Here is an 18,020-nt window from a genome sequence, read left to right as displayed (position 1 = left end):
CATTTCCACCTTCCTACCTAAGAAAAGATATGGATACTCCAGTATCCATCACTGAGCTGCCTAGCTCTAAACAGTAACATCATTACCACCAAATGGCTGGTGATTTGCAGGTTTCCTTCAGTAATAAAGCCTCAGAATTGTCATGGATAGATACAATTACTTATTGTTGTAGCAGAAAACATCATAGTGATGAACTCAAAGATGTTTGTATCTAGATTTGTTACAGGCACATCCAATACATTTTTGAACATGGAAAACAGCATTATAAGGCTCCCAGCTGAAATGTAAGATTAATGTGGAAAGGAAAGATAGCCTTAGCAGAAACAGAAGTCATTAGACAGCATTGTCTCTTTCTCACTAAGTACTAGGATAACAAGGACAATCTGAAAAAGCTGAAAAATTCTCCTGGCAAATGACAGTTGAGTATTTATGTTTAGCTTGGTTCCACTTTGCTTCTCTGCAATGAAGCCAATTTTTGCCCAATGTCTATCTGTTTATAGAGTGATGAACACTGAATAGCCTGCTATTCTTTGGAATTTTCATGATTTTTTGTGACTTAATTGTTGATTTTATACTGCAACTTTGAAGTAATTTTCACAAGTGTTCAAAATGGTTTTTTTTTTCCGTTCTCTGAGATTATTTCTAAGGCTGTGGTTTGGTGGAGTCCTGGAGCCTTAGAAATGGCTTTGTAGCCCTTGCAATAACATTTTCTTTCTAATCCCTTAAGGAATCATCTTTGATCATAGCAGTATATGCTTGTTGAATTTTTGTCCTGGCAAATTGACTCAGATGGGAAGGGTCAAAACAAGTGAGGATTATATTGAGCAGGGCTGGCTGTAAACAAGCCTGCCGGTGTTCAATCAGTTGACTCTAATTATCTCTGTAATTGGGTTGATGTCACTAGGGGACAATTACTTTTTCACACAGTGCCAAGTAATGCTGAAACATTTTGTTCATCAAATGAATGAAATAAGTTTAAAAAAGACTCAATTTGTTTACTCAACTGTCTTTTAATCTTAGATTTCGGTTAAAGACCTGAAATCGTTCAGTGTGAAAAACTAGTACATGGGACAATGGGACAAATTAGGAAGAGACCAAATACTTTTTCACAGCACTGCATACTGCAAGTTGATAATGCTCAGCAAATATGAAGACATACAAAATGAAACAATTTATAAAAAGAAACTTAAAATAACAAATGTCACCAAGTGACTGAACATGTTGACACAAATGAATGGTGTAATGTGTTGCAGTTTACAGAGTCAGGCATATAAGCTGACAATTCGCTGTGATAAATATTCACAGAACTAAAAAAAAATTAGTGTCACTTTCTAATTCATGATATCCGATTCATTTTTATTGTCACCTCTTTTGGCTGTTCGTTGATAAAACATTTCATTCTTTATATCAGGTGTAGGCAACGTCGGTCCTGGGAGGACGCAGTGGCTGCAGTTTTTGTTCCAACCCAACTGCTTAATTAGAAACCAATGATTGCCAATATCAGACCTTATTTAATTTTATGGCATGTTAATTTGTAATGTAATGTTCTTATATTGTAGATTTTTTTTCCTTTCCAATGAAATCATCTAAATGATTTGAAGACTAAAACGGATCAGTAAACGGATTAGTATGTTGCATTTTTCTCTAAACCAAATAGTGCGTGATGAATCCACACAGGCGTAAATGAAAACAAGTCAAATGAAGAACTGCTGGCTCCTTTGTCATTTGCATCTTATTGCTAATAAGGAGTCATTGAAAACACTGAGGGCGGCACGGTGGCGCAGTGGGTAGAGCTGCTGCCTCGCAGTTGGGAGATCTGGGGACCTGGGTTAGCTTCCCGGGTCCTCCCTGCGTGGAGTTTGCATGTTCTCCCCGTGTCTGCGTGGGTTTCCTCCGGGCGCTCCGGTTTCCTCCCACAGTCCAAAGACATGCAGGTTAGGTGGATTGGCGATTCTAAATTGGCCCTAGTGTGTGCTTGGTGTGTGGGTGTGTTTATGTGTGTCCTGCGGTGGGTTGGCACCCTGCCCAGGATTGGTTCCTGCCTTGTGCCCTGTGTTGGCTGGGATTGGCTCCAGCAGACCCCCATGACCCTGTGTTCGGATTCAGCGGGTTGGAAAATGGATGGATGGATGGATGAAAACACTGAATGCAGCTGTTTAAGACTGAAATAAGCAATTAAGGGTGGGGAACCTTAATAAGCAAGACTACTAAAATTAAGAATCAAAATGTCACTTGAGCAATAAGTGTCTTCAACAGAAATAATTGACTTCTCATTAAGAAACTGGGTTGGAACAAAAACCAGCAGCCACTGCAGCCCTCCAGGACCGATGTTGCCTAACCCTGCTTTACACCTATTAATTCATTTTTAGTCAGAAGTGTAGTATTCAGCCACTTTATCCCAGTATGATGCTTAAATGAACTTTTGTGCTTCTACTTCTTGATGAATGTGTTACGTTTTTGTGTTCTTGTACCTTAGATGCAGCAGCACCAGCAGGCACAGATAGGCCCAGCATCTCAGGCCAGTCTCCTTCACTTGCCTCACAGTCAAGCCTCAATGTCTCAGAGTCCTGTTCGCCAAGCTTCCTCATCCTCATCTACATCATCTTCTTCATCAGCACTCAGCGTGGGACAGCTGGTTAGCAGTGAGTTATCATTGTTCTGACATTATGGCTAGATTAACATGATAAGTGCCAAAAGCCTAGTTCAGTTTTCTTTTGCATATGTTGCACAGGCATTTTTAGCAAAAAATGTTCTATGGTCCCTTCAAATAAATACAGTAACAACTGTGATAAAATTAAATGAAAGCATTCTTTTGAAATTCATCATCAATTCTGCAAAATAAATTACATTTATGGTAAGGTGGGATATTCAGTGGTTCCAAGGAACTTTTCGTAGTCCTCAGCTCAGTCACTTTCTATCTGGATCTTGCATGTTCTGCCCTTGCATTTTCTCCAAGTATTCCCAGTTACTGTAAATGGTTACTCTAAATTGGCACAGCATGAGTGTGTCTGTATGATTGACTGATATCCCATGCAGCACTGCTTTCAGCCGTACACCTGAAGTTGTTTGAACATTCTCAAGGTACCCATTATCATGTATGGGAAAAATAATTAACGTCACACTTGTACTGTATGTGGAATTGGTAGAATATTTGCATGTTTGTTTGTTATCATTTTTAATTTGAGTGTCTATCACAACATACTTCCAGTCATTGAAAACCTTATACTGTATGTGTGTATGCATATTTACATAAATGAGTCAAAAAATGGTCATTTAAATAAAACCTGGTATAAACAAAGAAGATATGCAAGTAAGATTTTAAAAAGAGAACAAGTTTGGAGCACTCTTTTATCCATAATTCAAACAAAAAACATATTGCCATTTGAGACACAAATCTCAATTGCTGACACAATCTCTTTGCCCTCATGCCCCATGCTCTTACATTACTTCACATCTAACCAGGGAAGGACTGACAGCAGATGAGATAAAATGAACATGATAAATGTACCCTTTGCTTTTCGTATCTAATGAATAAAAATGTATGCCGCAACTACTTTGTAAACTTTGTGGACCAGGCGGCACTCCAGCTCCCCAAACATTCAACTCAAGCAGGCACTGACACAAGTTAAAAGCACAAAGAGCCTTTTATTGGGGTAAACTCTTTTTTTAAGTGTTCTCCAACACCACAGCCACAAGTACAGTAAAGCACTGTCATAATACACTCTTTGACTTCTTTCTCTCTGTCACTCTTCCACTGCCTCCTCTACTGCTTCTCACAAGCTTCATCTACCTTCCACCTGACTCTGGCTTGTCCTTGTGAGGCAGGCAGCTCCTTTTATCTAATCCCCAGGAGTGCTTCTGGTGACATGATGCTACCTCTTCAAAGCACTTCCAGGAGAATTTGGACTCCCAAATCCCGCAGCTCCCCTTGTTGGACCCCAGGGAATCCAGCAAGGCTGTCTCCTGGGACTACAATACCCAGCATGACTTGTGGGCACCCATGCAGGGATGTGATTCCGAGCTCACTGTCATCTAGTGCTCCAGGGGAGATAATGCCCCATGCACATTCTCTCTCCCGGTCCTTCCATCCCAAGGGCTTCCCAGTCGGGTATGGACACAGGCTGTACTTCACAGATTCCCAGTGAACTGCCAGCTATCCTTGCATTCATCTATTTGCTGAATGACGTTATTTAAATTCAAGGTCATGCATTTTGTTGAACAACACATTCATATACAGTTACTCATATTATGGAAGATTTGAGTTGCCGAACAATGAAAGACACACATCTTCAATCAATCTAAAATGCACAATTTTTGGATATGGAAGGAATCTAGAATACTGTGAAAAAATCCATTAGTAGTTGTAGAGAATGTGCAGACTCCACCTAGACAGTGACTGGACTACACATTGGACTTCTGAGCTGTTAGGTAATAGTATTGAGCACCATGGTGCCAACCCACTGAAAAGTATGCAGGCTTCAAACTTATAGTTTCTTTATTGAACATTTAATAGAAAATCAAACTGTGAAGAAAAATGATTTAGTTTTTCTGTAGTGACAATTCATTAAATATTATGTGATGTCAGCGTTTTATTGTATGTTAATTGTATTATTATATATATTGGGTGCAACTGTAGGAATTAAATGCATTACGGTGGTACTAACTAACATAAAATGTTTAAAGAACCAACAAGCAGACACACTGCATTTGATGGTGAGTGTTACTGATAAAGAATGTATACATTGTGGAAGCTGGCTTGGACACAAGGTTCAACCACCAACACACGTTTATTATACATTTTCATATTTACAATGCACACAACCCAGTACTCCCATACTAAATCACCCACAGTCCAGGCCTCTCACAATGCCTTTCTCTCTCTTCCTGACCACCTCCACTCCTCTCCTCCGAGCTCCATCCTCTTCCACCCGACTCCAGCCATCGAATGGAGGGAGGCGGCCCCTTTATATTCACACAGATGTGCTCCAGGTGCCTCCCAATGAGCTTCTGCCAACACTCCCTGGTGTGGCGGAAGTGCCAGCTGTGCACCTGGAAGCACTCCGGGTGTCCCTGGTCTTCGTCCCCCCAGCACTTTCAGGTGTGGCAGATGTGCTGAGGACCATGGCTCTCCAGGCATCTGGGCGCCCCCTGGCAGTGACCACGGGCCCCTATAGGGTTGAGCTTCCATGCTCCTTTCCCGTGGTCCCCATAGCCACCAGGGCGGTCACCCCCTCGTGGTCCAGAGGAGGCGTAATCCCTCCTTCGGTCCTTCTGGGTGTCCTGGCTGGGTACCTCCCCCAGCTGCTCGCCACAATATTTACTTAAATCTTCATTAGGACAAAGGTACAGCAAAGCTCAAATAGACTGTAGACTGGTTTGCATGCAATGGTAAAATTCTATTAAGTTGCAGACTGCCATTCCAACTTGTGAGGCCTGTTGATCATGGAGTAACTTTTTTTCAACAGCATTTTTACAACACATACAGCAATGCAAATCTGGAAACTTTAAAGGTCATGGTTATCAGGCAAAACATAATTGACAGGAAAACAAATCCATTTCTAAGCTCACTCATGTACTTACCCACACATGGCAAATATGGAATGACCTAGCAACCTGACCATTATGTCTTTAGGGATATGAGAGGAAAACTGGAGTGCATTGAGGAAAATTCATTCAGACATACAAATAACATGCAAACTCCACATGGAGCACAAGCAGGTGAGGCATTTGTGTGGTGGCAGTGCTTCCCACCGCACCACCAGGACACCCTTCTAATAATCGTAATACTTATAAAATTGTAGTTGGCCATGTTTTGAAAAGAACTGATATGTCCACCTACACAAGGAAATGCTGCAAAGCTGGACAATTCCACATAGAATGCAAAAGGATTAAAAAATGATCATTGAAACCAGCCATCCCAGCAATGGCCTTTTCCTATGCAGCAATCACACAGCCCATATGCAGCTTGAATAAGGAAAGTATCTAGTACTACATAATGCCCTACTGTTAACTTTAAGATATTTATTTAGTTAATACTTATTATTTATCACATATTTAAAATTCCTTTAATGCTTGATATTTATAAAGTGGTGTATTATTGTTACTGCCCTTTTATATCCTTCTTTAAGGCACAATCATTGGAGTTGAGCAACTGTGCATTTCACTACTTATTGTACTCTTATGTATCATTTTTTATGTGACAAATAAAATTTGTTTTGATTTTGATTTGATTTGATTTGGAATCAAACAAGATGGATGTTATGCCTAAGGATCTACAGATTGAAGCCATTTGAAACACCTGTTCTGTGCAGATAAGACTGGTACTTTACAAAAGAGCTAAAGCAGAAATGTCTTATTATCTGGAATATTTCCTAATTTTATTTTTTCAAGGACTCAGACTTACGAAGCATTTTTAAAAAGCCAATGATATTTTATGAATAGAATGGTGAGATTTTTCAGTCTGTTTTCTAAGTTTCTGTCAGATTAAAAAAATATTTTTTAATGCTAATCTTTGTTTTTAGCTAGAGTCTGTAAAGATCTTTTTATAATAAATACGTATTTAAATATATAACTGTGAATATTACTTTTTTATTACATGTTTTAAAATAAAATTTTAACAACAATCAGAAATCCAAAAAAATGGGTAGTACAAAGCCTAGAAATTAAACATCAAAAATGTTTCGCCTCTAAATGATTTTACTAATGAACTCCTTGCTTTAAGAGAGAGGGTCACTGATTCTGTTATTAAAAGCGTTGGGATTTGGGTGTTTAAACGTTGCAGCCATATTAAGGTAACAAATGACTGCTGAATCTCATGGGGTTGAGTACTGTAAAAGTGTACTAGTCAACTGCTTTCTTTAATTTTCCAGATGTCATTCTGTCAGCAAAATGTTCCTACTATTGCTATTCCTGGTGCAGGTGCTGAATCTCCTAGCACCCCTAGACCATTAACTTTTACCTAATTTTTTATAAAACTTTTTCAAAAATTATGAAAAGTCTGGCCTCTGGCCAAAGTAAAGAATTAGATAAAATTATTATAGTTACATCATATGGCAGGGCTAGAACATGCAGTAACATCAACAACTAAATTTATTTGAATACCGCAGAGCATGTACAGAATCTGCAAGTACTTTACAAAAGTTTAAAGAAAAAAACTGGAGAAGTAGAAAACAAATTGGAAATAAATAAGTATATGAATGAATAAATGAGTATCAAAAATAATAAATAGAAATAAATGAATAGATTCTAAAATATGCCTCCTCGTACTTGCCCCTCAGCATTTTGAGGGGAATTTAGACCCCTGCCAGACTGAGAGCTCCATTGGTATTATCCTTTGTTTATTCTAATACAGTGCTTCTACCTTGTGTTTTACATTATATTTTAAAAGTACAACATTGTAACAACATACTACACTATCAAAAAATAATAACATAAGATATAACAATCAATCCAGAGAAAACAAAAGAAAAAGAAAAATACAAAGAAAAACAAAAAAAAAACAAGATTCAACCACCCACAAAATCTAATTTTGATATGTATTTTAAAATTGTCATCTGTGTTATGAGAGAAAGAGTGTGGTGGCTCTGAGGCTAGGGATCTGCGCCGGCAGGTTGCCGGTTCAAATCCTGTAAATGCCAAAAGTGATTCCACTCCATTGGGCCAAGGCCCTTAATCTGCAATTGCACCATCCTGGGTATAACATTAACCTGCATCCAGCCATCTAAGCAGGTCTTCCAACTCAAGGGTTGGTGGCAGGATTGGCATTCCATTCACTGTAAAAAAAACTTCACACTGTTCCATTCCATTCAAACTAGTGTGGTGCTGATCACTGCATGGCTGCACTCGAGTCCTAATTTAGGATTCTGAGTTAGTTTGTCATGTGGTGGGTGCGGCAACACGCTGTATCAGTGCATGCTCCAACCCTCTGTGTTTATGGATTTGAATAAGATTAAATAGTCTTCTGTCTTCTGTCACCACTTTCCCAAAGGTACTGTACTGTATCTTCTTTGTCTCATTGTTTTTTAATCCAATAACACTGTTAGCAATTACCACTCAAGACACAAAATCAAATATGCAATTGAATCTGCTTATGTTGTCCCAATTCAATTCAGTTTATGTACTACTGTATATTGTGACAAATAGAGGCACTGTTGACCCCTTGAACCCTCAGACCAGACGTCAGACACCAGATAAAAGTCCAATAATAATATTTATTTGAACAAATAAGTGCACAAAGCACCCTTCTCTCCACACTACTCATAAACTACACAATAACTAATCAATAATTAATCCTCCACTCCCAGACACGTTGCCACCCTTCCACCCAGCTCAGCTCAACGTCTGGGATTTCCCACAATCCTCTTATAGTCCTTGACCCGGAAGTGGTTCTGTCCCTCAGTCCATGTGACTTTCTATCACTTCCGAGTCAGGTAAAAACTTTTCATTTTCTTCAGCCCGGAAGTATATCATTTCTTCCGTTCCCATGACTTGGAAATACTTCCGGGCTATACAGAAAGCATAAATCCCTGGGCCTCCCTGCAGCGACTTCTGGCGGCCCCCATGGTATCCAGCAGAGCTGTGAAGAAAAACTCCAAGGTCCATGATTCCCTGCTGGCATTCGGGGCACCTCCATGCTGCAAGGAGGGCTCCATCTGGTGGCTTGGAGGTGTTGGCCGGAATATATGGCCGGCAATCCCTCACAATATCCACTTAAAATTTTAGTTCCTGATTCAACATTCCTAGAACAGATGCCTCCCTGGACCTAAAGCAGTTCATGATGGCACAGCAAATGATAATGTTTCCAGCAGAATACCACAAAGGTCTCATAGCTGGTGAATTTCAGAAATAATGCTCATACAGCAACAACAACATTTATTTATATAGCACATTTTCACACAAATGATGTAGTTCAAAGTGCTTTACATGATGAAGAAAGAAAAAAGACAAAATAAATAAGAAAACAGAATTAGGGAACACTAATTAACATATTAAATAGATAGATAGATAGATAGATAGATAGATAGATAGATAGATAGATAGATAGATAGATAGATAGATAGATAGATAGATAGATAGATAGATAGATAGATAGATAGATAGATACTTTATTAATCCCAAGGGGAAATTCACATAGTATAAAAGTAAGGTCCAATGGCCAGAGAGGACAGAAAAAACAAAAAAAAAAAAACTCCAGACGGCTGCAGAAAAAAAAAAAAAATCTGCAAGGGTTCCAGGCCACGAGACCGTCCAGCCCCCTCTAGGCATTCTACCTAACATAAATGACCTCACAATCAGTCCTCTTTGTATTCAGGGTTCACATGGAGGAACTTGATGATGACGGTCATGTGGACTTCTAGCCTTTAATCCATCAATGTTGGGACAAAATGGTGCTTTGATCGGGTGGTGGTGGCGCAGATCACCACCACAGAAATCCGGAAAAAGAACAGCAAAGAAAGTAGGGGTTAGTACGGATTACAGAGCCACCAGGAATGATATTGATAATTAAATGCATGTACAGAGTATCAGGATTAAACTAAAATGAAGCTATGAGAAAGCCATGTTAAAAAAATGAGTTTTTAGCAGTTTTTTAAAGTGCTCCACTGTATTAGCCTAGCAAATTGCTATTGGCAAGATATTCCAGATTTTAGGTGCATAACAGCAGAAGGCTGCCTCACCACTTCTTTTAAGTTTAGCTCTGCGAATAATAAGCAGACACTCATTTGAAGATCTAAGATTACGATTTGGAGTGTAAGGTGAAAGACATTCTGAAATATAGGATGGAGCAAGATTATTTAAGGTTTTGTAAACCATAAGCAGGATTTTAAAGTCAATTCTAAATGACACAGGTAACCAGTGTAGTGACATCAGAACTGGAGAGATGTGCTCGGATTTTTTTTTCCTAGTTAAGATTCTAGCAGCTGCATTGTGCACTAGTTGCAATCGATTGATGTCTTTTTGGGTAGTCCTGAGAGGAGTGCGTTACAGTAATCTAGCCGACTGAAAACAAAAGCGTGAACTAATTTCTCAGCATCTTGCAATGTTATGAGAGGTCTAAATTTTGCTAGATTTCTTAAGTGAAAAAATGCTGTCCTAGTAATCTGATTAATATGTGGTTTAAAATTCAGGTCAGAGTCAATAGTTACCCCCAAATTCTTTACCTCCGTCTTGACTTTTAATCCTAATACATCAAGTTTATTTCTAATAACCTCATTATATCCATTTTTGCCAATTACTAAAATTTCTGTTTTCTGCTTATTTAGTTTGAGAAAATTACTACTCATCCACTCAGAAACATAAGTAAGACATTGTGTCAGTGCATCAAGAGAGTCGGGGTCATCAGGCGCTATTGATAAATACAGTTGTGTGTCATCGGCATAGCTGTGGTCACTCATGTTATGCTCCGAGATAATCTGACCTAACAGAAGCATGTAAATCGAAAAGAGCAGCAGACCCAGGATAGAGCCTTGTGGAACACCATATAGAATATCATGGGTCTTTGAAGTATAATTACCACAAGTGACAGAGAATTTTATACCTGCCAAGTAGGGCTCAGACCAAATTAAGACACTGCCAGAGAGGCCCACCCATTGACTAAAACCTGTATTGAGGATAAATCATTGGACATGGTGTTTTTGCAGTGAAATTACACCACGATCTGACATTTCACTGCAGTAACTGCCAATTGCCAGCCACAGCCTACAATTACAAGGGCCCTCAGAAGCAACTACCTTTTCTACACTATGAGCATTAGAACTTCTTCTACACTGGTGCACATATAGACAGCCTCTAAGCACCTTAATTGGAGAGCTTCATGGTGATGTCAGTTGAGCTCTCACTCACTCATCTGCATTTCGTGCAACACCACCATTACACTAGACCCATCCAGAGTGCAAATCCTGCCGACTACACCAAGTGTTTTGTCATGGAATCACACCACTATCCATTTCCAGTTCAAACACTATGACTATGGTAACTGCCAGTAGCCAGCTGCAAATCCACAATATATGATTACAGAAGCCCTCAGAAGCAGCTTCCTTTTCTATGCCATGAACATTTGGAGTTTTCATACACTGGGACTACAAGTAAGAACTGCAAGCAAAGTGCTTCCTGGTAATTTCAGCTGAGCTCCCTCCCACTCAAACCCCACCATTTGCACAGTACCCCCACTACAGTAGGTTACTATAATTATTTACAAATTGTTCTGGATGTTATGTTAATCTATAATGCAAACAATTCTGCATTTTAAAAGGACAACATTACCTCCCTTTTAAGAGGTTTATTTATTTTCACTTTGATAATGTATTGTTAGTTTGTTGTAACTTTAACTTTGGTTTGCTCTTCAATAAAAAGCAGTGGATTGGAAGCAATAGAGACTGTTGTCGAACTATGTAAAAATGTCACGGGTGCAGGCAGGAGGAAGTCAGGGCAGACAATTTGCCCCTTTTTTCTTTAATTCACACTGTGCCAAAAAATGCTGGTGTAAGACATGCATACTGAACATGCCCTGAACATCACTGTCCCAGATTCTAAACACCCCATTTCATGTTGTACATGTGATTATCTTTTTTTTCTATAAATAACATTTGAGAATGCATCCTCACATTTCCAAGTATACCAACTTTTATGAACAGGCTTCAAATTAAAAAAAATGTCTTAATCTGAGTTCTTCCTTCTCTTCAGTACTATTTGCAAATTGACCAGCTTCCCAAATGACATTCCAAGCGGCTCCAAAATTAAGCTTTTCAAGTAATGACTGTCACACTCAGTCCACATTGAAAACAAAAAATGTGCATTGCTCTATGATTTATGTAATTTACAAAATCATTAAAAAGAATTGGTCATAATTAGTATCAATCTAAAATCTGAGTCTTCTCATAAAATTTTAAACTTGTATTATAATTTTACCCTGCATTATGTAGTGATGTTTGTAAATGCAACACCACAGTTATCTGTTGAAACTTAAATTAAGAGTAAAAAGGTTTTGAAGAAATTAGTTATTCACCAGTCTGCCAATTTACATGCACAATATGCCACTAGTGTACATTAAAATTAAGTTTCAAATTATTAATCTGCTCCACACCCCTGACTAGAATGATGGGGAGTATGATTTTATTAAAGGTTCACAATCATTTACATTTGTTATTTTTGGCCAGTGCTTTACATACTAATTTAATCCCTTAATCCTTATACTGCATCTATATTTGCTTTTCCTAATTAATTAAAGGCAGAAGTAAGCAGCTCTATTGTAATGTTTATAACCTTCACATCCACTGTTGATATTAAAACGGTATGGAGTCTAAGCAAACAAGCGTCGAACCTCGGACATCAGCCCCGATCTACATTCTATCAAATAAACGAACCACACGCCATGGCGCAACGTAAGAGGCTTCGCCTCTAACGCTGACATCCGAGGTTCAATTCCCCGAGAGGGGGGTGCAGTGAGTGTGTACGCCTGATGAGCCCAGAATTAGGGCGAAGCACGTGTCGCGTACTCTTTGCATTATTTGACAGTTAAACTTTGCAACATTCTATGATTCTATGATCTGCTTCTCACAACTGAAAGAGAGCACCGTGGCGGATGTTTGCCGGCTTGGAGACCAACCACAAGCGTTACCTGGTAGGTAACCACCCATACAGTCAGATTGTGATTCAGACTACGAATGCCATGAATATATATATATATATATATATATATATATATATATATATATATATATATATATATATATATATATACACACACACACACACACTAGCTGTGTTACCTGACTTCTCCTGGGAAACTTTCTAAGTCAGCAGGCCTCCGTTATGTCAGGATTTGTCAGAAAGTTCTTTTCTGTATAATATTTGTATTTTGTTTTTACCAGCGGACAGTATTATTAGTTCACTTGAGCATGCTACATACAGTCCTTGATGGTGTTGATGTGAAAGAGACTGCAGCAGTACTCCATATTAAAATGGCATTTGGTAATATTGCAAAGATGATTTAAAAGTTTATTTCAAAGCTAAAAACTGCTAAAAGTCTTGACTGTCCACTAGCATCAAAACTTAAAATTTGTACTGCCTCAGTTTACAGTGGATATAAATAAATGTTTACCAACAAAACCTCAAAAGTTACTAATTACTTTTACTCATAGAAAAGCAACATCCTGTTCTCTTCCTATCACATTCTGAAAAACAGCATCTTCATCAGCTGTAGAAAAAGTTTTTTTGCTTCTTTTTCACTTCCTTTTTGTTTATTTTAATTTCAAAAAGTGCTTAATGCTAATCCTTGATTGGTAATGCAAACTAGCAGGTGGACAATGTTAAGTTTTTCAAAAACACAAATCTGTGCAATGATAAAAAAAAGTTTACAATCAGTTTATCTCAGATTTATTTTCACATGTGACATACTTCTAGTCTACCAAAGCGATTAACAACACTGCATGATATCTTTCCCCATTTCTAACTGCACTCGTTTCACCAAGCGTTTCAGCATTCCCCTGCTCTTGTAATCAGGCTTGATTCCCAATGGAAGAAAAGCATCCCCCTCACTTCAGATGTTTTCTGTGGGTCGTCAAGGAACTTATAAAGGTAAAACTTTGTCCCAAGGCAACAAAGGTTGGAAAATACTGTCCTAAGATAAACACTGTAATCCAGCGAGACAGTGAAATTGTTATCCCAAAGGTGTTGAGGAAAAACAGTGCAGCGGTTGCTACTTCTGATGACATGGCACTTTTGTCAATGCTCTTATTTAAACTTTGTGAGTGTTGATGAAATCACTTGAACCAATGCACTGACTGATGGGAATTGTGGTCCCAACTTTGGCATTTGCACAGAGTTGCAGATAAGATAAAGGGGGTGGGAGTGAGGGTAATAAAAATTAAATAATTTCTTATTGGATCAGTTGTGTGAAAGTGACTACACTCAAAACCACTGCACCTGGCAATCATGTGCTAAACACATCTGCCTTGAGCTTCGTCAGACTTTGTTCCTTTCACTTCACTTCTGCAGATAGCCTTCATTTGCATAAACTGACATGCCTCATTTCTCTGTGAGAATGCTGTCAGAGATGTGGCAAAACAGGGAACGTGTTGTGTTAGAATGTCCCACTTGCAACAGCATTATTAATGACAAATATCAACAAATAAAAAAAATACAATTAACAAACAAAATTAGTCGGTATGCTGTCACCTAAACTCAGTCAAATCTGTCAAGGAATTTTTGAGGTCTTGGGGTATTTTGTTTTTCTGTTGTGGGGGTTTTACCCCTAAATATTGATAAATCTAAATGTCTTTTCTTAGTGTATGCCTACTGCCCAAGATATACCATGAATTTTAATTATATAACATTAAATATGCATATCTTTAAGAACCAGTAAAACAACTTTAGTTTATTTTGTAATGCATTTAAATTGTAAGTCTTTATTTCTGTATTTACTTATTAGTATCTACCACATAAAATGCAATATTTTAGCAACAGAGAAGTCCGATTATGTACATATAACGGTCAGAGTCAATCATTGTTTAATAGCAGAACTTAAAATTTCCAGCCTTAATCCTCCATCCTTTTACATGACCCACTTAATAACTCACATAAAGAGTTTTGAGGACTTAGAGTCTTTCCCCAGGAGTATTGAGCACAACTCAGAAACCAACCCTGTATGAGGGACTAGTCACACAGAAATATATGCTCACCCGGACTGTACAAGTTTGGCGACAGCAACATAATTTCTCTGTCTTTAATATGTGGAAGGACAGCCTGGTAGACACAGGAAGAATGAGCAAATACCACACAGACAGCAGCCCATCTTGAAACTGAAACTGGAAACATTAAATATACATCACATAAAATGTTTGCACTGTTCAGGTAATAGTCATTATTTTAAGTACAGTATATGAACTATGGAATTACATTATGTAAAAATGACGAATTAAATACATCTCAAATGCAATTTATTGTAGTCACTATTCTGGTATTAGCATTTATTCATTACTTAATAATTTTATGATCTGCTTATTGTAAAAAAACAATAAAAATACCTTAAGCCTACATTAGTCAGTTTTTTAAATCTAATGTAATAAAACATATAATATATTTATTCCTTTTACATGAATCAAAAAGATTGCATTACTTCATGTCTATTCTCCTGCAGAATCAAACTAAGTAATAATTTATTAATTTAATAAGTAATCTAAATGTAATACAGACATTATGATTGTCCTGTACAATATTATTAATGGAACATTAATATACCTAATTTGAGTCTTTGCAAGTTTTATTTGCATTACACATTATTTCTGTCCTTTTTCTAGATCCTCAGACAGCCCCTAGTGAAGTTGATGGAGTGAACCTGGAAGAAATTCGGGAATTTGCCAAAGCATTTAAAATTCGTCGTCTGTCCCTTGGCTTGACTCAGACCCAAGTGGGGCAGGCTCTCAGTGCCACTGAGGGTCCTGCATACAGCCAATCTGCTATCTGCAGGTAAAGCTATACCAAGACCAATTTTTTTTAATCCAGGAAATGTAAGCAGAATGTTTACATGTAGGGTGGCACATTGGTATAGTGATTAGTTCCAGAGAACTTGGTTGTATGCTCAGTCCTATTACTGTATTTGTGGAGTTGGAACTTTCTCTCCTTGTTTATGCAGGTGTTCTCCAGCTTCAAGTTTCCTTCCATATCCCTGAGATCTGTATGTTAAGTCAACTGGTGTCTCTCAACTGGCTTGGTATGAATGAATGTAGGTTTACTCCTACCATCGACCCTGTAAGGGAAAAAAGAGGATCCAAAAATGAATGAACACAAACATTTGTTCACTATTTCTAGAATATTAGTAACAATAATTATTACATCTGTTGCATATAATCAAACTAGAATCATCTGTACAAGCAAAGCAAAAAACAAAATTACTCAATCAATACAGTCTGTTCACAGTGTTCATTTAAAATTAATAATGTTACTCTATTGCAACATATATAGAGATCATTTATCCACAAAATAGTTGGGTTTTTAATGAAATAATCATTTTTAAAAGCAACTGAGAACAAGTGTAAAAAATAAAGAAAATACTTCTCTATGAAATATTTTACTCCGGAATTTGTTTTGCTTTTATTATCTGCTTTAATATGAAATCAAGTGAATTGATCAGTCATTAGTGGAATTTATTATCTAATGTCATGTGCAATACCAAGCAATAATGGGCACTGTTTCTTGGAGCATTCAGAAACCATTGTCACATTAATTTAATATTTTTATATATCTGTGCATTTTGTTTGTAAATTTAACAACATGGTAAAAATATATTGCATACTCTACTATAGGAATTTTTTATCCTATAACATTTTACAACTTCCACTATGCTTAAACTTGTAGCTTCTGCTATTTTATTCTTTAAAATTGAACCACTGATTAGTTAAGAACTTATTTATTTGTATCTAACAAAATTTTTAACAGATCACAGAAAAAATAGCTGGAGAACCATTTGAGTTCTGTTATTTTTTCCTAAAAGGAACAATGTAGCTACAGTGGTGAACTAATAGACACTTTACTGATTGTATATTTGCTAATCACAGTAGTTTCTGTATCTCTCTCTCTCTCTGTCTTCCCCCTTTTTGAAATCTGGTGTCATTCTGGTCATCAGTTTTAGATGAAATGGAAGGAACCAATTTGATTAGTTAAATTCTACGTGGAGCTAGAATTTAGTTTACTGCTAAGACCCATACATGTCAGTCCTATGAGTAGATGCTCCTCCCCTTCCTGAAGCCTTTTTCAATTAGTCTCCATAACAGCTGTGTGATTATCACACAATAGTACAGTTTGATTAACAGTTCAAAAATATTTAGCAATTTTTGTTCATATTCCTTAAAAACCTATTGCAGTAAAACAAGAACATTTCTCTTATTTAGCTGAACAAACAATATAGCACTGTCTTCTGCTAAACACCTTACATGTATGAAGGTATACATATACATAAGCAGTACTATTTCTTATGTACTGTACTGTATATATACCTTTTAACAATTTGATTTCAGGCCAATATTCAGGGTCACAAAAAATTCTGAGGTAGAGATTAACTTGGTAGCCTTTTTATTCATAGTTAAATGTCTAAGGCCCCCCTGATTCTACATGACTTTTCCGGTGATTTGTAGTCAAATAATTCATTCACATAATTAAAGAGATTTAAGTTCAGTCGTGAAATCCCCAGCAATTGAGTCTGCAAGTCACTCTGACAAAAGCAAACAGTGTGTTAAATTTCAGGGGTGAGGTCATGTGTGTGTGATAGCTGATTATCAATGATAGCTTATCCTGAAGTACAATGCATACAAAGCAGTGTCAAGGAAACAAGCAAAACTAACATTTTAGATTGCAAAAACAAGGCTTGTTTCACCAATATCTCTTGGAAAAAGGAAAAATATGAGTAAAGACTACAGCTGAACACACAATACACATTAATTGACTCTCAAAAGATATCAAACTCACAATAATCTGTTATTCTCTGCAGTCTTTGTCTTTTACTCTGACATTCTCAAGGCGACAAGATCCAGAAAGTCATGTAGTGTCTTGCCTAACCCTCTAGGTTACACATGCTGTCTAGAAAACAACAAAAGCATTATAACATTCTCCAACCTGTGTTTTAAGTTCAGGGTCATAGACTGCAGGTTAATTAGCGATTCTGATTTGTGTGCACAAAGTTTGCAAGTAGGTCCTTCAATGGACTGAAACTCTCTGTAGGGTTATGTCCTAATGCTGCCAGGATAGGCTGAAGTTGCATATAATCCTGAATTGGATTAAACAGCCTTGAGGATCTGATGTTACGTTATGTTACACTGGACTGATTTAGTGCAGTGGTCCTTAAGTTCAATCCTTGCTGCCCATTGTGACTTCTACTTTTAATTAGACTTCTATAATTAAGTAAGCTATTTTTCCCAGTTTTTTCTGTTTTGGTGCCAATCCAGAAATTACAAAACTGGGTTTGTTAAATTGTTTTTGGAATATAGCAAGCATTTACTGCATTTAAAGAAAAGAAAGTTAACAATTGTTTT

General features: G+C 37.4%; 1 protein-coding gene across 1 annotated transcript in view; it reads left to right on the top strand.

The window, feature by feature from the left end:
• LOC114653584 (POU domain, class 6, transcription factor 2) overlaps positions 1-18,020 on the top strand; it is a 58,151-nt gene that overhangs the window by 21,820 nt on the left and 18,311 nt on the right. The window contains exons 2-3 of the mRNA XM_051928779.1: positions 2,477-2,642; positions 15,294-15,462. Coding sequence (XP_051784739.1) covers positions 2,477-2,642; positions 15,294-15,462 — 335 coding nt within the window. The remainder of the gene's footprint in view (positions 1-2,476; positions 2,643-15,293; positions 15,463-18,020) is intronic.

Source organism: Erpetoichthys calabaricus, chromosome 6 (assembly GCF_900747795.2).
Source record: "Erpetoichthys calabaricus chromosome 6, fErpCal1.3, whole genome shotgun sequence".
Taxonomy (NCBI): domain Eukaryota; kingdom Metazoa; phylum Chordata; class Cladistia; order Polypteriformes; family Polypteridae; genus Erpetoichthys; species Erpetoichthys calabaricus.
Note: the sequence above shows the minus strand (reverse complement) of the source record. Positions and strands in the feature narration are given on the sequence as shown.